The 25,099-nt window shown below is 38.0% G+C and overlaps 2 protein-coding genes across 3 annotated transcripts in view; one reads left to right on the top strand and one right to left on the bottom strand.

Moving 5' to 3' along the window:
- rbm25b (RNA binding motif protein 25b) overlaps positions 1–1,203 on the bottom strand; it is a 54,652-nt gene extending 53,449 nt beyond the window's left edge. The window contains exon 1 of one of the 2 annotated variants that reach the window (XM_009295006.4): positions 1,129–1,203. The gene's annotated coding sequence lies outside the window, so the exon portion shown is untranslated. 2 annotated transcript variants of the gene reach the window in all.
- Positions 1,204–13,082: 11,879 nt separating this feature from the next.
- The window catches only part of hsp90ab1 (heat shock protein 90, alpha (cytosolic), class B member 1), a 13,396-nt gene continuing 1,379 nt past the window's right edge, over positions 13,083–25,099 (top strand). The window contains exons 1-11 of the mRNA NM_131310.3: positions 13,083–13,209; positions 14,304–14,447; positions 14,540–14,746; positions 16,081–16,240; positions 16,523–16,656; positions 17,138–17,446; positions 19,365–19,530; positions 20,310–20,500; positions 20,578–20,725; positions 21,535–21,803; positions 22,242–22,575. Of these exons, the coding sequence (NP_571385.2) occupies positions 14,304–14,447; positions 14,540–14,746; positions 16,081–16,240; positions 16,523–16,656; positions 17,138–17,446; positions 19,365–19,530; positions 20,310–20,500; positions 20,578–20,725; positions 21,535–21,803; positions 22,242–22,575 (2,062 nt within the window). The 5' untranslated portion in view covers positions 13,083–13,209. The remainder of the gene's footprint in view (positions 13,210–14,303; positions 14,448–14,539; positions 14,747–16,080; positions 16,241–16,522; positions 16,657–17,137; positions 17,447–19,364; positions 19,531–20,309; positions 20,501–20,577; positions 20,726–21,534; positions 21,804–22,241; positions 22,576–25,099) is intronic.

Genomic DNA, 25,099 nt, shown 5'->3' on the forward strand with positions numbered 1-25,099 from the left:
ATGGCCCGCAGGCCCTGGTTTGGGCATCACCGCTTTTAATGTTGCAGAATTAGTTCCCCACGGTATGGAAAATGTATAATTTTCAAGGTATCATATCGAAGTTGAAAATTCCAGTATCATGACAACACTAGTCTGTATAGACTTTAACACATAGCATGCTGGATGCAGTTGATGTGCTTTGTTTTACTCAAGTAAAAAAAGGCACCTTCATCTTCCATAGGTTGATGGCAAGTAACTAAAGTTTAAAGATTCACCACAGTTTTGAATTAACAATAAAATATTTTTTCAATCCCTATATGTGAGCAATTCATTTCACATCACCTACATTATTATTAATGTTATATATATATATATATATATATATATATATATATATATATATATATATATATATATATATATATATATATATATATATATTGTGGTTAAACAGTGCAAAAATAAGATAAGAGAATCACAAAAACACCAAGTGAAAAAATAAATCTAAGAATAATCAATCTAATTTCGGGCAGTTTGATCAACTGACAGCTCAGAATAACGGTGAATTTCAGTAGAAAGGTCTGAAATAAAACTCAATCAATCTACAAGACCTAAAACCACTTTAACATGATAAAATGTCATTTAAACACGCACGACGTTAAGCTAAAAGTCCTAAGGACAAACTGAAAGTGCTGAAATCAACTTGAAATCAGTTGTAAGAACTAAAAAATCGATCTGAAATGATGCTGATGGTCTGAAATCAACCGGAGATGAACCGAAACACCTGAAATCCGGCGAAATGCATTACATCGATTCAAAGGCCGACTTCACGTTGGTAACGTGTCCCACAATTGACGTTAGATAAACAAATAAACAACTATGTGATAGCCAACACGCTTAAACTCTTATATCAAGTGGCTTTTATGGCAAATAGTAATTTCGAGGCTATAAATTGACCGGGGTTGTTAGAAAATATCAGCGGGAATCAATTCAGTCAGACCGGGCAACAGCTAGCCACGAGCTAACGCTCACAAAAAGCCTTTATTTTGACCTCTCTCATCGGATTTCTTCATTTAATCGATGTCCAGCGCGAGACTATAGAAATATAAACTAAAAGCGATGCCTAATACATTAATAAATGGTACTCACTTAAACCAAATCGATATCAACTCGCTTCTCGCACGGAAAGTTCACCGGATCCGTAGTAAAAAGCAACGAGCACTCGGACCCACAGTTTCCGGTGAAGTGGAATTCTGGGAAAATAACGGGCAACTTAAAAGACCTCTGATTTAAAAAAAATATAAAATAAATAAAAAAAAAGCTGATCAAAATAGGCGAATAATAACGCCACGAACAGATATAATATTAAGATATTAGGACAACAACAAACGCAAACGTTTAATACGTGTGGAACAAGTGCACCCTGCCTTTTTGGCACATTACTACTTACACGTTTGATGATTACACACGTTTGCAGTCCTGTAGCCAGCTTAGAGAAAGGTTTGCAGTTATTCGCCTCGTTTTCTATTTAATTGTGAGAAACACTGCATTTTTGTGACATTTAAGCACTATTTTTGCTGGATTAGCTTGTTGGGTGGTCATCATATCCACACTTTGAGATGTATCTAAAACATTTAAACATTGAAAGAAATATTATATCATCATATATCATTACTAAAAAGGAATCTGTTAAAAACAATTAGTCTATTGTCATTTATTAGGCAAATAACAAACTGGCCAGCACATTCAACTTTCCTTAGTTAGAATATGTCCATCCAATAATGCCAAGGTAGCCATATTCCTGGACCAGGCCGTATCCTGAGCAGATGCTGGGGTGGACATGGAGGAGCGGAGAGTATAGCTGATTCCTGAAAGACCCCAGTGACAGACGAGTCCTCGCACTGATCCTATGGGCCAGCCTGAACACTGAGACTTATTTACGCCTGCAGCATCTCCACAATGAACATCCAGCATTTCTCCAGCCTCCGGCGCCTAGACTGCAGCTCTGCACAAGACGTTTGGCCAGAGGAGAAATGGTCGTGCCCATCTGAGCCTGGTTCCTCTTGAGTTCACTTTCGTCAGTTAGTGAAGTTTGTTTCTCGCCGCTGTTGCCACTGGCTTGCTTGGTTTAGGACTTGTAGAGCTGCACATCAATGGATTTGCTCTTCAGTGTTTGGACTTTCAGCAGTGAAAATTAAACTACACTGACTGAACTGAACTGAACTGAACTAAACTGAACTTCAACTCTGAAAACTGGACTGACACAGTTTACATTTACCAGAACTTCAATGTTAAGCTGCTTTGACACAATCTACATTGTAAAATTGTAAAAAAAAAATAAAGATAAATTTAATTGAATAATAAAACATATAACAATAATAACAATTATAATAATGAATAGCTTGGCTATTTCTCTAGCCTCTCCTGTAAAAAAGTAGATTTAAAAATTAATAGATAGCAACAATAGCCTGATCATAATTACAATTTACTTTAATATGGGCCATCTTTGGGGAACTTCACACCATTTTAATAGTCATTAATAAGGTCCAGGATTTAGAACAACATTCATTCATTTTCTTTTTGGCTTATTCTCTTTATTATTCAGGGGTCGCCACAGCGGAATGAACCACCAACTTATCCAGCATATGTTTTACGCAGCGGATGCCCTTCCATCAGTACTGGGAAACACCTATACATTCGCATTTACACACATACACTACGGCCAATTTAGTTTGTTAAATTTCCCTACATCGCAACCGCACCCGGAGGAAACACGTCAACACGGGGAGAACATGCAAACTCCATACAGAAATGCCAACTGACTCAGCCGGGACTCGAACTAGCGACCTTCTTGCTGTAAGTCAATCTATCTACCCACTGCGACGCCGTGCTGCTGATTTAGAATAACAGTTACATGTAAAATAGTTATATAGTGGTGAATGATGACTTCACTAAACCAAGGTTTCTTGGTTTTCTTGTACAGCTCAATGGTAGGCTATAGCTGGAGTTGTGCGCCTTGGAGTCATGACAAATAATTGTTTACGTAGGTCAAAACTGACTAGCAGAAGTCAGGCCGTAGCCAACAGATTATTCTGCCTGGTCTTAAAGCCTTCTTTGATTGATTATTTTTACAATTTATGATGGTGAGACAAATGAGCTCATGTATGGGACAAATTCTGGCCTTTTGTGAGTGTGTATGGATTTTTCCCAGTACTGGGTTGCAGCTGGAAGGGCATCCGCTGCGCAAAACATTTGCTGGATAAGTTGTTTTTTTATTCCGCTGTGGCGACCTCTGATGAACAAAGGGACTAAACTGAAGAAAAATTAATGAATTAATAATAATAAGTCAAAAATGAAGAAGAAGAAATCTACATTTAAAAACAATTTCTACTTCCCATTTCTGTTTTTTTTTTTTAAATAAAAACAATATTAATCAAATATAGCTTTTATCTATAATTTTTTAACACTTTTTCCAATTAGCTCAGCCCACATTATGTACCTATACATTGTGTTATTATTAGAACTAACCACCATGTTATCTGGTCACATTTTGCAGAACTATTCAGATATATTTATTTACTCTTAACAAATTGAGCATAAAATATGAACAACGACAAAATAATTTTACAATGAAAAAACAAAACATAAGGACAAGTTAAGAAATAATTTATTGTCCTTTAACTTTGTTTTACGTTCGCCCTTCTATGTGTAGCAGTTTTACTCTGGTTGTGTGTGTTTTTTCCCAATAAGACAACAGCGGCGTTGGAGGTCTCAAGTTTGGTTTATTCTGTAAAAACACAGAGAGCACAATAATATGCTGAAATGTCTCTCTCTTTTTCCACTCAGGCTCGCGTTAGCAGAGCGAGAGAACATGCAACCATCTCAGCCAGCGGCGAATTCAACACTCGTTGCATTAATAATAGCCAACAAATTGACAAAAACAATAGGTAAAAGAAAATAAATACAAATAAATAGACCACAAAAATTAGTAGTAAAGAATAAACATTATAGTATAATCAGATAAGTTGTAAAAGGAATATAATGTTTCACTGGTCACTACATTAGTGAGCAATAGAATGAAAAATAGTGTCAAATATCAGAAAAGATACACAAATAAACATTTAACACTATAAAATACATGAATATACGCAAAATTATATTGCTTTGCAAACAGACCTCATTTTACACAACTTGTATAATTAGATTTCAAACATCACTTAAGAAAACATAATAAACATACCTGTAAAAACACAGAGAGCACAATAATATGCTGAAATGTCTCTCTCTTTTTCCACTCTGCCAATTAGAAAGGAAAGTCACTTTAAGCACTCAAAATGTGATTATTTACATTCATCTTCGATACATCATAGTTTTATCACGTTTATACATTCACTGTCACATAAAATAACTCAGTGAACTCGCTTGAAAATCCTTACCAGGCTCGCGTTAGCAGAGCGAGAGAACATGCAACCATCTCAGCCAGCGGCGAATTCAACACTGAAGATGGCGCTGCCTGCCCACACACCGCATGAGTTGCTGTGTGCGCCACTAATATGTGCTCTCCATAAACATTTGCCAACATGGTTCCGCATAAAAAACATCTCTATCAAAACTATATACAAAACATTATGATTAAGAAAAGAAAATATAAAACAAAAGTAATTAAAAGTAAAGTTTTGATGAAGTTCACTAATAATTTGCATTGGTATATTTTATACTTATTAGCTCAGCTACATACTCCCCTCTGAACTTCACAAAACTTGCACCTCAAAGTAAGCATTCAATTAGGAAAAAAAAATTAATTTAACTAGTATTTATCTGAGAAACTCAACTGTCATTTAATACGCAAGTCACAGCAGCATATATGCTTCCCACCTAACAGGGTAAGTGGTCCAAACAGGTTGATCAGGCCTACTAAGACGCACTTGCTATAATGGTGCCCAAAACACCATCATATTGACCTCAACAAGACAGTGACTTGAAAACTCAGAATTCCACACACTGTGAGAAATTGACTCAAAAGATAAGATTCTACAAGAAAAAGGATTTTATCCTATGATTATCAGGACTTATGACAATAAAGATTTCGCAAACTCACTGACTGAACTTGTCATTCTCACATTCTGAGTCATGTTTTGAATTAACCTATTTACAGGCTTCACAAGTCTTCCGACCCTAGTCCTAACTGGAAGTGTAACTCTACTGGAAGACAAAACAACAGATTCAGAGGTATTTGCACCCCTAGTCAAAGCTCTGTTTGATACCAGTGAGTCTGTCTCTGAATGAGTTTTTGTCACTTCAGAATGAACCATGACATCTTCACAACTTAAGGTGTCAGACTGCACTATAGAAAGACAAGTCCTAGAAGCTTCGGGGTTCACTACCAATGACAGAACACTCTCTGTGTCAATAGGTACACTGTCTGGGACATCATCTGGGACTAATGTCTCTGCAACCCAACTAGCAGTACGATCTGCATGACTACAAGCAGACGATGGTGTTAGAGCGCCACTCAATGCACTGCTACAATCATCTAGTTCACAGTCATCACTGAATGAGGGTTCAACTCCTTCAGTCTCAATTGGCAAGAAGTTAGCTTGAAGAAGCAGGTTTCTATGAACTGTCTTCTCTAACCCATTATGGGTGTTACGGATGCGGTATGTGTGACACTGAGGGTTAAGATCAACAACGACATAAGGTGTGGAGTCCCACTTGTCAGCTAGTTTTCTCCGTCCCCGTTCACCTTTGTTCGCCAACAAAACCTGGTCACCAACTTCAATCCTGCATCCTTTTGTCTTCTTGTTGTACAAGTCCGCTTGCCGTTTTTGACTGGCTTCAGAATTCATTTGAGCAAGAGACAAAGCTTCTTTCAAGTCATCCCTTAGACGTTTCACATAAGTATCATAATCAGCAATGGCACAGTCTCTTTCTATGCTACTGAACATCACATCCACTGGAAGCTTAGGAATTCTGCCATACATTAGATAAAAAGGCGCATAGCCAGTTGACTCGTGGGCTGTGCAGTTATAGGCAAAGGTCAGAGTTTGCAACATTTGCGGCCACTTTTGCTTGTTCCTTGGAGGTAATGACCTAATCATGCTACCCAGGGTCCTATTAAAACGTTCAACATGGCCATTGCCCATGGGGTGATAAGCAGTTGTTCTAGACTTTTTCACACCAGCGACTTCCAGTAGTTCACGTATGAGTTGGCTCTCGAAGTTGGCACCCTGATCCGAATGGATCCTCTCAGGGAAGCCATAAATACAGAAAAACTTATCCCAAAGAATCCTCGCTACTTGCTTTGAAGATTGACTTTTACAGGGAAAAGCACAGGCCATTTTGGTAAAATGGTCAGTTATGACCAGGACATCCACACTGCGACCACTGCAATCCTCAGCACTCCAAAAATCTATGCATACTAACTCCAGTGGGCATGATGTCTTAATGCTTTCCAGAGGGGCTCTTCCTTCAGGTTCGGGTGTTTTGCTCACGACACACCGTTTACAACATTTAACATGTTCACGCACATCATGCTCCAAACTTGTCCAGAAGAACCTCTGTCTCGCAAGGGATAAAGTCCTACCCTGACCTTGATGTCCAGCCTCATTGTGGATCCCCAAAAGAGCCTGACTGACAAGGGAAGCTGGAACCACATACTGCCACCTCTTTTTCCCTGTCAGGGCATCTTTTGTCACCCTGTACAACACTCCATCAAGCATTTTAAGCTTCTCCCACTGTTTAAGGGTTTTGAGAACCTCAAATGTCTCACCAGCTCTCTCACGCCTAGAAGGCTTCTTTGCTCTACTCACGTAAAACAAAACTCTTGAGAGGATCTTATCATCTTGCTGCTTCTGTCGCAACTCACTTAGTGAGAACACAGGCAGTGGACTGGGACCTGGAGTCAACAACTGGTGAGTACCTTGAGAGAGCCATTGGATCGCCCTATCAGATGCTCCCGTTTCCCATTGAGTATGGACATCAAGAACTGCTGATACTTCAGTACAAGTAAGAGAACAGTGTTCTAGTGGCCTACAGGCTAGGTGTTCAACAGTGCAGATGTTCGCACTTAACCTAAAGGCATCCTGAACAGTGTCTTCTTTAACTTTTTCTGCCTCATTTAACAGAACACTGTATGGTTCAGATATCAGTCTTTGACCAACCCTCTGATGGACGAAGGGCTGTCTACTTAACGCATCAGCGACCACATTTTTGCTTCCAGGTATGTATTGAATGTTAAAGCTATAGGGGGCCAGCTTAGACACCCACCTCTGCTCGCATGCGTCTAGTTTGGGCTTTGTTAATATGTACGTTAAAGGATTGTTGTCTGTCCAGACAGTAAAGTCGTGTCCTTTCAGCCAGTGACTGAACTTGTCACAGACGGACCACTTTAAAGCTAGAAATTCCAGACGATGGGCAGGGTACTTAGTTTGTGCCTTGGTGAGGGCTTTGCTGGCAAAGGCGATTGGGCGTGCCTTATTTTCACCTTCTGGTACTTGGGAAAGTACAGCCCCTAAACCATCCAAGGACGCATCGGTGCATAAAATGAATGGTCTGCTGAAATCGGGGTGTGCCAGCACAACAGAATGTAGCAAAGATGACTTTAAATTCTGAAAAGCCTCACTATGTTCACTTGTCCAGTCACCAGGGTTTAATTTCTTAAAATTTATTTCACCCTTTTGAGATGTTTTCCTCCCTTTAGGTGCTGCTGTCAAGTTGAACAGGGGCTTAGCTACACTGGAACAGTTAGGAATAAACTTCTGATAATACATCACCATTCCTAGAAATGACTTGATCTTTTTTTGTGAGGGTGTTACTCCATCTGACATCATGAGGTCTGCTTCAGACACAGCCGATATGGCACTGACCTTATCCGGATCTGTTGCCACTCCAGTCTCATCAATGATATGACCTAGAAACTTCACACTACGTCTTAACAAATGGCACTTCTTAGGGGCCAATTTCAGTCCGTGTGCCTTCAGCCTAGTAAACACAAGCTCAAGCCGTTTAATGGCCTCCTCTTCATTTGGGGCATACACCAAAAGATCATCGAGATAGCACAGCAGTGTGAGAAAATTCTGATCTCCGAAGATGTTGGTCATGAGTCTCATGAAGCTGGCGGGACTGTTACAGAGCCCTTGTGGCAAACGATTAAATTCAAAGAGGCCCATGGGAGTTGTAAAGGCAGTGAACTTTCTGTCTTCCTCGGATACAACGATGTTATAAAACCCAGAGGTCAAGTCCATTGCACTGAAGATGGCATTGCCTCCCAAAGCTGCCAAGCAGTCTGCCTGATGAGGCAGGGGGTGGGCATCCTTAACAGTTCGTGTGTTCAGCCAGCGGTAATCCACACACACCCTAAGATCTCCAGTCTTCTTCCATACTAGCACAAGTGGTGAAGCCCACTCACTATACGACTTGCGTATTATCTCCTGTTCTTCCATCTCAGAGAGCACAGTTCTCAGCTTTAGATACTGAGCAGGAGGGACACGGCGGTATGGAAGTCTGAAAGGACGATCATCTGACAAATGAATTCGGTGGACAAACTCCTTGGCTTTCCCACAATCCAATTTATGCTTCGAAAACACTTCCTCATGTCTTTTAATGAGCTGCACTAACTCATTCTTCCAATAAGTCGATACTTCGCACGAGTCAATATCCAGGTCTCCAAGGTTAAGTTTTTGCATGCTCTCATGAAATTTGGAGACTGGGCGATCTTCCTCATCAACAATATCACCAACAGTCTTCTGGCAGTGCACACTCACCATTTCATCATCATGATCATTAGGCACACAAAGGTCCTCCACTGCCACAACAGGGAACACATCGGCAATTTTGGAGTTCCTTTTCAGCGTAATAGGCTTATCAAGAAGATTTATGATCTTAACTGGGACCCATCTATCTCCAGACATGGACGCTATAACTCTTCCCACCATGACACTTTTTTTGTGGGTCAGTGTCTTTGTAGGTTCAATCATAATAGCACTACCTAAGGAAACTGGAGCAGTCTGTGGTAGCTTACCCCACACAAGATGTTCCTGTTTGGGCAAAAGAGTGACAGCTTGGGTCAATTTAGCAGTGCCCACAATGTCAGGGATTTTGTTACCCTCCCATCTGTTAATGCCCGACAGCATGTTCAGGAACTGCTCAATTTCAGGTTCTCCAGACAGCACAGGGTGGTTCACAACATTCCAATAATTAGAGTCTTGTTTGAGCTGGGTGAGTAAGAACTTAATAACATTAGTACCCAGAATCAACTGGTCTTTTTGATCAGGCACAACTAACGTGGGCACACTTAGCTGTTTGCCATACACATCCATCTTTAGCTGGTACACTCCACTTGGTTTGACTTTAACACCACCACAGCCAACGAGAAGGATGTCCATGTATGACTGATCAACTTGTGCAGGCATACCTTCACTCAACAACTTTCGTTCAGTTTCTCCATTAATCGTGCAAGCCATGGATCCGCTATCTAGCAAAGCTTGAACTGAAACTTTATCATTCAATAACACTGGTGTATAGAACAGACTATCTGACTTCTCTAGCTTGGTGATGTTCTGAAAAAAAACAATATCACTGGAGGCAGATTTGCGACACTCATCATAAACAGAGAAATTATCATCCATAGCGAGGGTGTGATGCTGTACACTCACATAGTCCCCTCCAAAATGTGAGTGCATCAGTTTCCCTGAACATATGAATCCGAAGCAGGAGGTCCAGCTGGGCTGACAACTTTGTGACACTGCTTTTGTTGATGTCCAGTTTCTAGGCATGATAAGCATCTCTTTTCTCTCATACAGTGTGAACGGGTTGAATGATTTCTGTCACCACAGACTCTACATGGAGATGTATTGCGCCACTGCGTTACTCTTGGTTGTGAGGCAGGAGCAGGTTGGCTAGTACGCTCCAGCACCCTTTCTAGCATGTTTAAAACACGCTCCAAAATGCCAGCTTCTGAAGATGGCGATTCTGCAGCCTTGAGTGGACTATCAGGGACAAAAGCTGGAGCAGCTGCATTTAAGCTCTCACCACCAGGAACAGTGTGTGGACTGGACAATACTTTGGCTGTAGCAACATGAACAGACTTAACTACATGAGTGACAGGCAATGTCTTAGACTGAACATCTCTGTGGTGCTCATCTATGGCTTCCTGGATTTCAGTGATAGTCCATTTACTTATAGGTTTACACCTAAAGACACTAGAAAGGCCTGGGTCTGGGCAATTCCTAATGAACATCATAGAAATCTCAGAACTCATGTTTTTTATCCTCGCGCCTTGTTTCTGCAAGTGACTGTCTGCTAACTCAGCAGCTGTATTTAACCTAACCCAGTAGTCAACAGGGCACTCATTTGCTTTGGGTTGTGTCGCATAAAAGTCAGCTAGGGGTTGACAGGATCCAGGATGTTCACTAAAATAACGTCTTAACACATCATAGATGGTTTCAGGGGAGATGGCTTCATCAGGGTTGCACTTCAGTTTAACTTTAACAATATTTTTAGCCCTGCCTAGCAGATGGCTCAGTATCTCATCTACCTGATCTTTGTTAGAGCAATCTGCTTTGTGGAGATACAATTCCATCAGCTCTATCCATTCCTGAATCGTGCATTTGTCTGAATCATCACCTCTAAACATAGGAGGTTCTCTGATGTCTGGTTTAACAATTAGACTGACATTAGCGAGACTATGGCCTGCACTAGTGGATTCAGGGACAACACGATTAACAGTGACTGGGTTAGAAGTGGCAACTGGAGTTTGGCTAACTAACAGGCGGTTGACAATGGAATCACCTATTTGACTGCCTAATTCACCAATAAGGTCACGTAACTGCTGTGCAACATTATCATCGGCATTATTAGGAGTAGAGGCAGTCGGACCAACAGGTTCGTTTGTTGGAGTATTGTGTGATTGAGGACTATAAATTAACGCTCTAGGTTTACCAGCGGTAGGGATTTCCACACCAAACAGCCCTCTACCCCTCCCAAGGTATGGTGTCATAAACTCAGAGTCTTTTCTTACCCCAGCCATGGTATGATTTTACAGCAAAATAAGCACAAAGGATAACTAACCTCAGAAAATGTGAAATAAATTAGATGAGGAGAAACCAAAAGTTCATCAGTATCAAACCGCAGAATAGTCTTTGTCTTTTCAGTCTCTTTTACGAAGCAGCTACTGGAACAGTGGTGAAACGGAATCTTCAGCCTCCACTTACAGCACACGAACGCCACGAACATGTAGAACAACTCCGGTGGTCGGCTGCAGCTGACTCTGTTGATCCAGTAGGTCACGGCACCATTTTAATGTAGCAGTTTTACTCTGGTTGTGTGTGTTTTTTCCCAATAAGACAACAGCGGCGTTGGAGGTCTCAAGTTTGGTTTATTCTGTAAAAACACAGAGAGCACAATAATATGCTGAAATGTCTCTCTCTTTTTCCACTCAGGCTCGCGTTAGCAGAGCGAGAGAACATGCAACCATCTCAGCCAGCGGCGAATTCAACACTCGTTGCATTAATAATAGCCAACAAATTGACAAAAACAATAGGTAAAAGAAAATAAATACAAATAAATAGACCACAAAAATTAGTAGTAAAGAATAAACATTATAGTATAATCAGATAAGTTGTAAAAGGAATATAATGTTTCACTGGTCACTACATTAGTGAGCAATAGAATGAAAAATAGTGTCAAATATCAGAAAAGATACACAAATAAACATTTAACACTATAAAATACATGAATATACGCAAAATTATATTGCTTTGCAAACAGACCTCATTTTACACAACTTGTATAATTAGATTTCAAACATCACTTAAGAAAACATAATAAACATACCTGTAAAAACACAGAGAGCACAATAATATGCTGAAATGTCTCTCTCTTTTTCCACTCTGCCAATTAGAAAGGAAAGTCACTTTAAGCACTCAAAATGTGATTATTTACATTCATCTTCGATACATCATAGTTTTATCACGTTTATACATTCACTGTCACATAAAATAACTCAGTGAACTCGCTTGAAAATCCTTACCAGGCTCGCGTTAGCAGAGCGAGAGAACATGCAACCATCTCAGCCAGCGGCGAATTCAACACTGAAGATGGCGCTGCCTGCCCACACACCGCATGAGTTGCTGTGTGCGCCACTAATATGTGCTCTCCATAAACATTTGCCAACATGGTTCCGCATAAAAAACATCTCTATCAAAACTATATACAAAACATTATGATTAAGAAAAGAAAATATAAAACAAAAGTAATTAAAAGTAAAGTTTTGATGAAGTTCACTAATAATTTGCATTGGTATATTTTATACTTATTAGCTCAGCTACATATGCTTTTTTTTTTCGCCCTTCTATGCTTCAAACTGTATTTGAGTGACGTGTGACGTCAAAGAAGGCGGGATTTTCATGGAAAGTGCTGGAAAGAATCAAAGCACCACTAGCACTTACGCCTGATATTCTTCCGACGCGAAACGTAGTACCATCGATTATGCTTTGTTAAATACGTTTCTCTTACTATATTTTCACACTGTTTAATTAATTTTTACTATCATGGCTAAAATATTTTTTACATTGAAAAAACATTATATAGCTCTTCGCGTTAGCATAGCATAAATTTTGCTCGGATCTATCTAAATGTTATCCGTTTTCTAACAACTATGTGGTCATATTATAATTCTCCAACATTTGTTAACGTCGTGTGTCTTGGGCTTTATCAAAAAAGTCATTTACAAGTGTGCTTAATGTTTATTCATAATGATATGTATTTATAATTGTAAGTTTTAATATAATACGGAAATTTTTTATGCAAATCAACCTGTTTCGTGGCCTTTATCTCAAATAAATTCCATACGAATTCCTGTTAACCACGTCTAAACGTTTTTACATTGTAAATGTGTTCTTTCGGTCATTTATTTTAAATAATAGTACTGTTATAATATTTACATTATTTTGCTTTTATCCATATACGATGTAGCTAATATAACAATACATTCCTAATAGATAATAAATACGATATTTCAAAATAAAGAGTGCAAAATGTCTTTGTTGTAAGTGTGCAAGAGGCCCACAGTGAGACAGCGCGGAAGGATACATCCGCACATTCAGAGGCGGAGTATAAAGAAAAGAGCCGCGCACGCGAGGATCCTTCCTCTGCTTCCCTGAGTATCAGTGTAGGGGAGATCAGCTGGTTCTCTGGCGATTAAAACATCAAAAATCAACGAAACTAACCAAGGTAAACCGTCTATCTCAATCTACATCGATTGGTTATAATCTAAGGTATTATTAGTGACCAATAAAACGAGGTTTAATGTCGAAAAAAATTATTTATTTCATTCTTCGTATCACCGGTAACGTAATTTTTAATGACGCGATGCTGGATAACGGTCAATATTTCACTGTTAGTCAATGCATTTATGTTTCTTTACAAATTTGTCGTCCATTATTGTACGAGTTATTATTATTATTTTAAATATTTTTATTATTTTTATACGTGGTTTTGAGCAGGTGTATTCGGTTACGATGCTATTAAACCGTTGTTTAACGTTATGTAATCTGAGATTATATAATTTTGGTAATATTTAGCCATAATTCATAATCATTTCTATTCGCATTCAGCCGTAACAGTTAGATGGCCTGACTGTGTGACTGCTGATTTTAAATACTGTCGTATGTCTGAAATTAAAGTTCGTGTGCTTGTGTTTCAAGTTATTTTCGTTGCGTCATGAACCTTAATATCTATTCATGTTATTATGAATCAATAATTTGCATCAAAATTCGCCTAATTTTAAGGATTGCAGCTGTAAAACACGTGTTGAGCTCATTGTCCTTCTGCGCCATGTTCTTCCGCATCCGGGCGTTTTATGGGCCGGTTTTTCTTGTGTAACGTTTAACTGTTATTTACAATAAATGCTTTCATTTTCACTTTTTTAACTTCTATTAATTGTTAAACTTTATTTATATATTAGCAAACTTGTATATTTACATTTATCCGTGCACATGTTCTGGTAATAGATATCTATATATAAAGATTTATTGACGACTACCACTTTTACTACAACTAATAAAAATACATTTACTTATAAAAGTATTTTCCTGCCATTTCTGTTTTGTAGAGTTGTTATGGAATCACTTTTTTGTTTTAATTTATCAAAAATAGGGCCAAAATATTATGAATGTAGCGTTATGCGCATCAGTTTGTTTTACGAAAAATTTTATTTTTGGGGGAAAAAAATAATCTATAATTTGTAGATTTTTTTTACCATTGTGTTATAACAGCTGTGTTAATGGAAATATAACACATTTAAACTATTTCTTTGCTTTCTTAAGATGCCTGAAGAAATGCGCCAAGAAGAAGAGGCTGAGACCTTTGCCTTCCAGGCAGAGATCGCCCAGCTGATGTCTCTCATTATCAACACCTTCTACTCCAACAAAGAGATTTTCCTCAGGGAGCTTGTTTCCAACGCCTCTGACGTAAGACTAGTGATGCTTTTAATATTTGTCTGCCTTTTTAAAATGGTTAATTGATGCATCGGCAAAATGTTCCCATTTCTCTTTTTTAATAGGCTCTTGACAAAATCAGATATGAAAGTTTGACAGATCCCACCAAACTGGACAGCGGCAAAGACCTGAAGATCGACATTATCCCTAATGTTCAAGAACGCACCCTCACCCTCATCGACACAGGGATTGGGATGACCAAAGCCGATCTAATCAACAACTTGGGTACCATTGCAAAGTCCGGGACAAAGGCTTTCATGGAGGCTCTGCAGGTGATTGAATGGGGTTATAAGAGAATTTACATGGGTCCTTGAATGTTTAAAATCTGAAAATGAATATTTCAATTTTATGAATATAAAATTGTGGGTTTATGAATATTTCAACATTAATAAATGACATCCTTTGAAAGCAGTTGAATTTTTGTACAAGAAGTTTACTGGAGGAAATCCCTCAAGCACAAACCAGCCTTATGTTGCCAGGGTGTATTTGGCAGTAGACAAAAATACATTGTCTGGCTCAATTATAGATTTCTTTAATGTAAGAAATCATTGTAATATTAGGCGAATACCATTTTCCTTGAAGATTGGTTGCACATTTTCAACTGTAAATCAGGGTACTTGCAGGGTCTTTAGTTTTTCAATTTAAAAAAAATCAAACTATTTTAGGCCTTAATCTTAAATTGACATACTGTCTTGTAGGTCTAAAATTATTTTAAGGTGGTCTTAATTTTCCTTCATGTAAAGCTTCCTAATCGATCCAACACTCATTCAATCACCAACCAATACGTCTGGATCAAAGTTTTAGAACAGTCTGTTGTGCATACATTTAAGTTTTATGTTGATAATTGTTTAATTGTTATATTGCAAATAAATTTATGTATATAACTAGGGTCTGCTTGTTTGACAATTATTTAAATTGCGACTAAGAAATAACTAATTGAAAATTTTTTTGATAGGGCAAGTACTTTTTCCTTTTTAAGCCATCAAAAAAAGTTGTTAGCGTTTAGCCCTATACAAGTATGACTTGATCCTTCATGGTCTTAAAGTCTCAAATTTGACTTTGTGAAACCAGCAGAAACAGGTAAATATAACTTTTATTTAGCAGTGTGCATTGCTAAGCACACTGCTTAGCTAAATAAATTTAGCTAAGCACTAAATTTATTAAACTTTTAATGGTGATTTTCTCAAAAGGTGCATCTCTGCCAAATTTTGTCTTGACAAGAAAATTACTTCCCAAACTAAATATGTTTGACTATACTGTTGAACTAATGTAGTTACTCAAATTTAATGTGGTGTTGAATTTTCTTTGCTTGTTAAAATAACATCTGGTGGGAAAAAAAAGTTCTATAAAATTTATGCAGAAGTTAATTTTAGTATGCAATGATAGGTAGGACATACCGAGTAATCTTAATCTGAAAGTAAAATCCGATCTCCATAATATGGCCAAAAATAAATGCATTCATTTATTTGCATAGTAGTTGCGTATATAAACAATTTGAGGGTATTGGCACAGGAGTGCCCTTGACATGACCTTGAATTTGACAAGTTAACCGAGGTGTCATCAATACTTCTCCACAACGTATCTAATGGTTCTTCTGTCTTTGCAGGCTGGTGCAGATATTTCCATGATTGGGCAGTTTGGTGTGGGCTTCTACTCCGCCTACCTGGTGGCCGAAAAAGTCACAGTCATCACCAAACACAACGATGATGAGCAGTACGCCTGGGAGTCATCCGCTGGTGGCTCTTTCACAGTCAAGGTGGACCATGGTAAAGTTAAAAACTCCTCTTAAGTACAGAAGTCAAAAGTTAGTTCACCTCAAAGTAAAATGTCTTCATTTGGTCATGAAGAATGTTGGAAAAAGCAGCCAAAGGCATGCATAGTAGGAACAAAAAATACAAAGCAAGTCAACGGCTGTTTTCCAGCATTCTTCAGAATATTTTGTATAACGTGTTTGAAGCAAGTGGAGGATGAGTAAATGGTGATTATTTTAATTTATGGGTGCCTTATTAAGGATGGCTTGATATTAACGCGCACCTGTCATTCTCCAGGTGAGCCCATCGGCCGTGGAACCAAAGTCATTCTTCATCTGAAAGAAGATCAGACAGAGTACATTGAAGAGAAGAGGGTGAAGGAAGTGGTCAAGAAACACTCACAGTTCATTGGATACCCAATCACTCTCTACGTAAGTGGGATTAGGATGGACCATTAGACATCTTAATATGATTTTACCAGTCTAAGTAATTTTTTATTTTCATGAAATTGAGTTATGATGACCAATCAAAGCATTTTGGTTTACCCAAAAATGTATTTCTTCAACTTTTTACAGCCCTGTTTTTTCCTCAATTGAAAGCAAAATATTAAGAACGTTGCAAGTCATTAGATGTTTGGGTTTTTTTCCATACTAGGGATGGTAATAGTTACTGGATTCCAACATTCTTCAAAATATTATCTTTAGTGTTCAAAGTCAAACAGTTGTGACCATTTGAGGGCAAGTAAATAGATTTTTGGGTGAACTCTATTTATAAATTTGCATCCTCTATGATTTGATAATTGCACTAAGCCATATATTGATTTAGGTTATATTTGGAATAATTGTGCAGGCCTGTGTTCCTCAAGTTAATTGAGCTTTGCAATGACAACGCACAATCAAAACTGTCCCACAGGTGGAGAAGGAACGTGACAAGGAGATCAGCGACGACGAGGCAGAAGAGGAGAAGGCAGAGAAAGAGGAGAAGGAGGAGGAAGGAGAAGACAAGCCCAAGATTGAAGATGTCGGCTCGGATGATGAGGAAGACACCAAAGACAAGGACAAGAAGAAAAAGAAGAAGATCAAGGAGAAGTACATCGACCAGGAGGAGCTGAACAAAACCAAGCCCATCTGGACCCGCAACCCTGACGACATCTCCAATGAAGAGTACGGAGAGTTTTACAAGAGCCTGACCAACGACTGGGAAGACCACCTGGCTGTCAAGGTAATAGGAGCTCTACTAAGTGGGATGTAATGTATTAGGGATGTAATGAACTCATGATTCAATTTAATTTCACAATTCAAACTTTATTTTTTTAATAAAAGGAGATTCAAGATTAAATTATAACGTCTTTTTAATTTAAGGGTATTGCTGCACGTTTCAATAAGGAGTGTAAGAACTAAAATCGAAAAACATCAAATAAGTTGCTTAAATACAAAGTCTCTTCATAAAAACTGAGGCTCTTTTTTTAATGCTGTTTCCCTTTTAAAATTAGAAGCAGATTCTGCATCTTATTCAATATCCAAAAAATATGCATCATACATTCAACAAGAGCCTTTTTAATCTAAGTGGAAGCTTAAAAGTCTGGCTTTAGTATAGTCAAACTATTGGTTTACTACATAAAACAGTGGAATGAAATCGCAGTCGAGCTGAACAAGCCAGAGTTTTACTCTAACAGCAGGTGGCACTTATGAATGATGATGCTGCATTTCCTGGCTTACTACTGTAAACAAAGCATCGCTACACTTATCAACGCTATTATTTAGAGCACAGGTGTCAAACTCTGTTCCAAAAGGGCCGCAGCTCTGCACAGTTTAGTTCCAACCCTAATTAAACGCACCTGATCAAACTAATTGAGTCCTTCAGGCTTGTTTGAAACTTACAGGTAAGTGTGTTGGAGCAGGGTTGGAACTAAACTGTGCAGGGCTTCGGCCCTCCAGGAATTGAGTTTGACACCCCTGATTTAGAGGGTAGATGAACAGAAAATATCACATAAATAACTAAAGAATCTGCTCACTTCAGAGTTATTCATATAAACTCATTTTTTTTGCTGTCTATATTATCTGATCTATTAGCCAGTTTGCAGTTCATAGTTGCATTCCTACCCATACCCCGACAAGATCCCATTGCTTTTTGACGTAATGATTACTTTTTCTTTCCTAAAAAGAATAAGTACACTTAATTTCCAGATGATGCACTTACTATTTGATGGTATGCAGGTACTATATTGGTAGTTTTGGATTACTGTAACGGCCTCCTCACTGGCCTTCCTAAAAAGACAGACAGTCAGACAGTTGCAGCTCATCCAGAACGCTGCAGCCAGAATTCTGACCAGAACCAGAAAATCAGAGCACATCACACCTGTCCTCGGGTCTCTACACTGGCTTCCAGTTGCATTCAGAATAGATTTTCAAGTATTATTACTGGTCTATAAATCACTAAATGGTTTAGGACCTCAATACATTACAGATATGCTCACTGAATACAAACCCAACAGATCACTCAGATCATTAGGATCATATAAACTAGAAGTTCCAAGAGTTCAGTCAAAGCAGGGTGAATCAGCTTTCAGCCACTATGCCCCCCGCTGCTGGAATCAGCTTCCAGAAATGATCAGATGTGCTCCAACATTAGGCACATTCAAATCAAGACTGAAAACACATCTTTTTAGCTGTGCCTTTACTGAATGAGCACAGTGCTGCGTCCGACAGATCGCACTTATGTTTTTCTCTTCTTCTTCTTTCTTTTATATCACATTTTACCCGTTTTTATGTTTTTTAATTAATTTATTTTACTTGTTTCTTTTATTCTTGTTTATGTAAAGCACTTTGATTTGCCACTGTGTATGAAATGTGCTATATAAATAAACTTGCTTTGCCTAGTTTTGGTCATTCCTCTTTTTTATTTTATTATTTTTTTATTATTATTATTTTTTTCCTCCCCCCACTATTTGTCAAACACCATCTGGGAAACTGTTAATTTCCAGTTATTAAAAAGTTGCTGTTCCATTTGAGGTGACACTAAATTCATATACTATGCTGTTTGTTGTTTAAGTGCATAGTGTGCTGTTCGAAAGGCAGTGACAGTCTGAAACTGTTGTCAAAAGAAAAAACGAGTGCTAATTGTATACCTCATCCTACAGCACTTCTCTGTGGAGGGTCAGCTGGAGTTCCGCGCTCTTCTCTTCATCCCTCGTCGTGCCCCGTTCGACCTCTTTGAGAACAAGAAAAAGAAGAACAACATCAAGCTGTACGTCAGGAGGGTCTTCATCATGGATAACTGTGAGGAGCTCATCCCAGAGTATCTGAGTGAGTATCTGAACAATAAACATGAGGCTTTCTGTTATTCTAAGGGAAGTCCTGGTAACCAAGATACGAAAGAAGTAACAAATGAAAATCTATGAATAGTTTTTACCTCTTATTAGTCTCCTTACTCCTATGAAGGGATATGTTTGCATTGAATTGGATTAAAAGGTTTAATTTAGGCTTCTTTCAGCAAACAAGTTCAATAGTGTTTCACTGAAGCATGTGATGCTAATTGTCAATCAAGAACATCATGTCAATTTAATAATGTGAATAAAAGCCTAAATTATATTCGTTCTCATCTCAAGGGTTAGATTAAGTTACTGTAGTTATACGAACGACCACTGACTTGTCACATTTAAATTTAGGTAACCAAAATCTACTATGTACTACTTACTACATATTCCAAAACTTTGAGTTTCAGAGATTCACTGGAGAATATTGGGGGGAAAAACAGCCATTGACTTCCATAGTATTAGCAAATGTATGCTATAAGGGTCGGTGGCTGCTTCCAACATTTTATCAGTGAATCATGTTTGTTAAACAAAAGTAAACTCATGAGTGTGTGTAAATGGTAATTTAAGTTTTTTTGGGTAATTGTTAATTTTTTATTTTACGTTTTTATAAAATACGATTCACATTTTGGTTGATGTAAATGACCAATTCTGATGGAATTTGTCTTGCTGCACATTTAGTGTTGATTTTGTGCTTTTTTTAAATTTTTCATTTGCACTACAGTTTTTAAGTAGCACCACTAACCTCTCTGAAACATTGGTCTTCCTCAGACTTCATCCGTGGTGTGGTTGACTCTGAAGATCTGCCCCTCAACATCTCCAGAGAGATGCTGCAGCAGAGCAAGATCCTCAAAGTCATCCGCAAGAACATCGTCAAGAAGTGCCTGGAGCTGTTTGCTGAGCTCGCCGAGGACAAGGACAACTACAAGAAGTTCTACGATGCCTTCTCCAAGAATCTGAAAGTACGTTTCCACCTTAGATTTGCGTCTAAACGGGTGTATAATAAAAACTGGTATTAACAGATGTTCGCTTCCTCCAGCTTGGCATCCACGAGGACTCTCAGAACCGCAAGAAGCTGTCAGAACTGCTGCGTTACCAGAGCTCACAGTCCGGCGACGAGATGACCTCCCTCACAGAATACGTCAGCCGTATGAAGGAGAACCAAAAGTCCATCTATTACATCACTGGTAAGATTTCAACCGCATTAACCTGGATTAGTCAGATGTGCAACCATCTTCCTACTTGTGATTAAATGTGCTTCTTAAACTTTTGAACCAAAAGCCCTTAATGTAGTTCATTTATTTTGAAAGTATATTCAAAAACAGCCACAAGACTGTACATAAAGTGCTCTACGTAAAACTACAAAAACAATAATAATATTAAACCATTATAATTAACAGTGTCAGTTGGTTTTAATAGCCTGAATTTGTGATTTGAAATACATTAAGTCCTAAGTTTACTGAAATATTGCATTTTAGATCTTAAATCCTTTTTTTAAATAGACAAACAAGAATAAAGACATGTAAATCTACCCAAAAAAACATCCAATCACCAACAAACCATCTCAAATTGACCAGTTACATTTTTTTTCTCTATTTACCAATATGAGTAGCAAGTAAATTACCAGTTTCTACTTGTAAACAATCATACATGCTGATCTTACCAAGTAGATGGTGTATAGTAAAGGGAAAAATGCAATTTATCAAAACAAAAGGTTTGTGTTGAGTCTGTCAGTGTATGCAAATATTTGGCAACAACCACAAGGTCAATTAACATACCGTATGTGTAGTGTTATACAAAGTGATGTCATCTTTTGGTCTTGTGTATGCTTTTATGATCAAAGCGAATGCAATTTATTTGTTAGTGTCTCTTAAAATACGAAGTTATGTAATGTATTGATGTTTATTGATTTTTGCCAGGAAAGAGCTACAAGTTGCTGATGTGGCAATAAATAAACCATAATGAATGTATGCTCACTGATGTGGGTTTTCCTCAGGTGAGAGCAAAGACCAGGTTGCCCACTCTGCATTTGTGGAGCGCGTCTGCAAGCGAGGTTTCGAGGTGCTGTACATGACCGAGCCTATCGATGAATACTGCGTGCAACAACTGAAGGACTTCGACGGCAAGTCCCTGGTGTCCGTCACCAAAGAGGGTCTGGAGCTGCCTGAGGATGAGGACGAGAAGAAAAAGATGGAGGAGGACAAGGCCAAGTTTGAGAACCTCTGCAAGCTCATGAAGGAGATTCTGGACAAGAAAGTAGAGAAGGTAATGCAGTAATCATTTTTAAAGATCCCAATTTGAAAACCAGAACCCAGTTTTAGCATCAATCCACTCTTAGACTTTAATTCTTCCAAACTGTTATAAACAGGAGTCCTAGTCCGAGTTGCACAGATGGTGAGTTTATGTAACGGAGGTTTGTGCTGCCGAGTGTGCTCATGTATGCCTGCAGACTCAAATGTGTGAACATGTTTTAGTTTGTGCCTTGTAAAACCAAGTAACCTTTCTTAAAAGGAAGAAATGCATCTTATGTTGAGTGACTAACAAGTGTTCTGTATGATCTAACAGTGACTGAGCCGATTATGTTTTTTTTTTTTTTATAGCATGCTAGTCAGGGTTATTTACCAAAGTACATTTTGATAGTCAAATATGTTGACTACTATATTCTACCTCGTGTTCCTCACACTGAATCTGATTCATCTCCAGGTCACCGTCTCAAACAGACTGGTTTCTTCCCCCTGCTGTATCGTGACCAGCACTTACGGCTGGACGGCCAACATGGAGAGGATCATGAAGGCCCAGGCCCTGCGGGACAACTCCACCATGGGCTACATGATGGCCAAGAAACACCTGGAGATCAACCCTGACCATCCCATCATGGAGACCCTGAGGCAGAAGGCCGAAGCGGATAAAAACGACAAAGCCGTGAAGGATCTGGTCATCCTCCTGTTCGAGACCGCGCTGCTTTCCTCCGGATTCTCATTGGATGATCCTCAGACACACTCGAACCGCATCTACAGAATGATCAAGCTAGGATTGGGTACGTTTGGGTTGTATACCATGGCAAAAATGAAGTGAAGCAGACTAGATTACTTATGAATTGTATAAACTACATTGCAAAACTACAAATTTTATAATACAAGTTGTATTTGCATCCGATTACACTATCATAAATGTGCATTAAAGAGATCGTTAATGTAATCAGATGCGAAGATATAGTTGAAGATATAGTAATCAGACGTAAATACAACTTCTATTATAAAATTTGTGGTCTTTATCTTAAATTGGTTTTTAAAGATGATGTAATCTGACTACTTTTGGATAACATTTTAGATTACTTTTGGGTAAACTTGTCTCGAGACAATTTTGAAAACTTTGACCAACTTCAAATGTTTACAAATATTGAACTGCACCCATGCTTGGTCTTGGGATCCTCATTTGATCCACTTCAAATATGGACAAGTGTTGACACAAAAATAATCCATAAGTAGTCTGATTAAATTGCCATAAATGTGTATGTGACGATTGTTAATTTAATTGGACTACTTTTTGGATTATGTTTGATTTACTTTAGTGCTAACACTTGATCCACTCTAAATATGGACAAGTGTTTTTTTTTTTTTTTTTAAATTGTCCTGAGACGTGTTTGCCCAAACGTAATCTAAAATGTAATCCAAAAGTAGTCAGATTATGGTACTGTAATTGAGTTTGAATATATTGCATTGCAACATTTACAGTCTGTACCATAACTGTTTTTAAAGAAATCAATAATGTAATCTGACTACTTTTGGATTACTTTTGATCCACTTCAATTGTTAAAGTGATCCCCAAAAGTTTTAAATACTTGACTTGAGACTAGAATATTGAACGCCACCTTTTTTTTTCTTTTTTTTTTTAGGATCCTTTTTATGATTCACTTCAAATATGGACAACAATGGAATCATAAAAAGGATTCCGTTTTAGATTTACTTTTGGGCAACACTTTTCAGCATTTGACGTAATCTTAAATGTAATCCAAAAGTAGTCAGATTATGGTAATGTGTTAAGTGAATTTGATTACAGTTTGCATTGCAACATTTACAGTCTCTATTGTAAGTGTTTTTAAAGCTATCATTTAATTCACTTGCAATACTATAATCTGACTACTTTTGGATTACAATTTCGATTACTTTTGGCCAAACGCTTGTCTCGGGACTATTTTGAAAAACTTTTGATCCATTGAACACCACCCATTCTTTTAGGATCCTTTTTTTTTATGATTCCATTTGTCCATATTTGAAGTGAATCATAAAAAGGATCCTAAAACAAGAATGGGTGGTGTTCAATATTCTGGTCTCAGGTCAAGTTTGAAAGACATTTAAACCACTTCAAATGTTACAGTGTTGCCAAAAAGTAATCCAAAATGTAGTCAGATTACATTAAGGATACCTTTAAAAACACTATTACACTGTAAATGTTGCAATGCAAAATGTAGTTCAATTACAGTACCATAATCGGACTACTTTTGGATTACATGTTTAGATTAATTTTGGCCAAACACTTGTCTCAGGACAATTTTAAACTCTTGATCTACTTCAAATGCTGAAAAGTGTTGCCCAAAAGTAGATCAAGTTTTCCAAACTTGACCTGAGACAAGAATAACGAACACCACCCATTTTTGTCCATATTTGAAGATTTGATTTATTTTCAAACAAATATCATTAACAAAAAGAAATGCATTTCAACTTCGTCAAATGGAGCGGGATGAAGCATAAGCTTATTAAGAGGAGGATTTTTATTTATTTTTTTAAATGGTGACTTACAAAAAATATTGAAAATTTAGTTTGCAACGATATCACTGCCACCAAACAATATTGCATCTAAAAGGTTGATTTGAGTTTTATCAATGAAAAACTTGAAACGAGCAAAATAGTGAAGAATTACTAATGGTTAAGCATGCAGTTTATAATGGACAAGATAAAAAATGTAAATGGTAATAATTGGGTAATTTGTGGAAAAACTTACTATCGTTGTTAGGGTTGTAACAATATACCGGTATGACGGTTTACCATGATTTGAACGTGCACGATTATCATACCATGAGCAATTGCATATCAACGGTTTTAACCCTTAAAGACCGAGACAGCCGCCCGCGGCTAAAAATAAGTATTGCTCTTAAATGTTTAATAACTTTTGATCCGCTGATCCGATTCATACAATTCAAAGATTGGCATAAAGAAGAGAATCTCAGCTTTCCAGTGCTGTATCACATATCATTCGCAGACTTTCAGAGGCTCCGGAATCAGTGCGATGACGTCATCAACATTTGACAACGCTGATTTGACAAAGAAACGCTCGTCACTGTGTCTCCGGACAAATCAGACATCATACATTGATGCATTGTCCCTCCTCCATGCCCAGATTGGTTCAAACTCGCTATATCACAACCAATAAGCATAGGTTTCGCTTTTGTTTGTGGACCAAGCGTTTTGAACAACACGGAATAAGAGATAGGCATACATTTATGCGCGGCTAAATAGTTTTGCATGAAATAATTCTCGTACTAAGTACTTTTGCATGCACAG

This window comes from Danio rerio, chromosome 20 (genome assembly GCF_049306965.1).
Source record: "Danio rerio strain Tuebingen ecotype United States chromosome 20, GRCz12tu, whole genome shotgun sequence".
Classification (NCBI taxonomy): domain Eukaryota; kingdom Metazoa; phylum Chordata; class Actinopteri; order Cypriniformes; family Danionidae; genus Danio; species Danio rerio.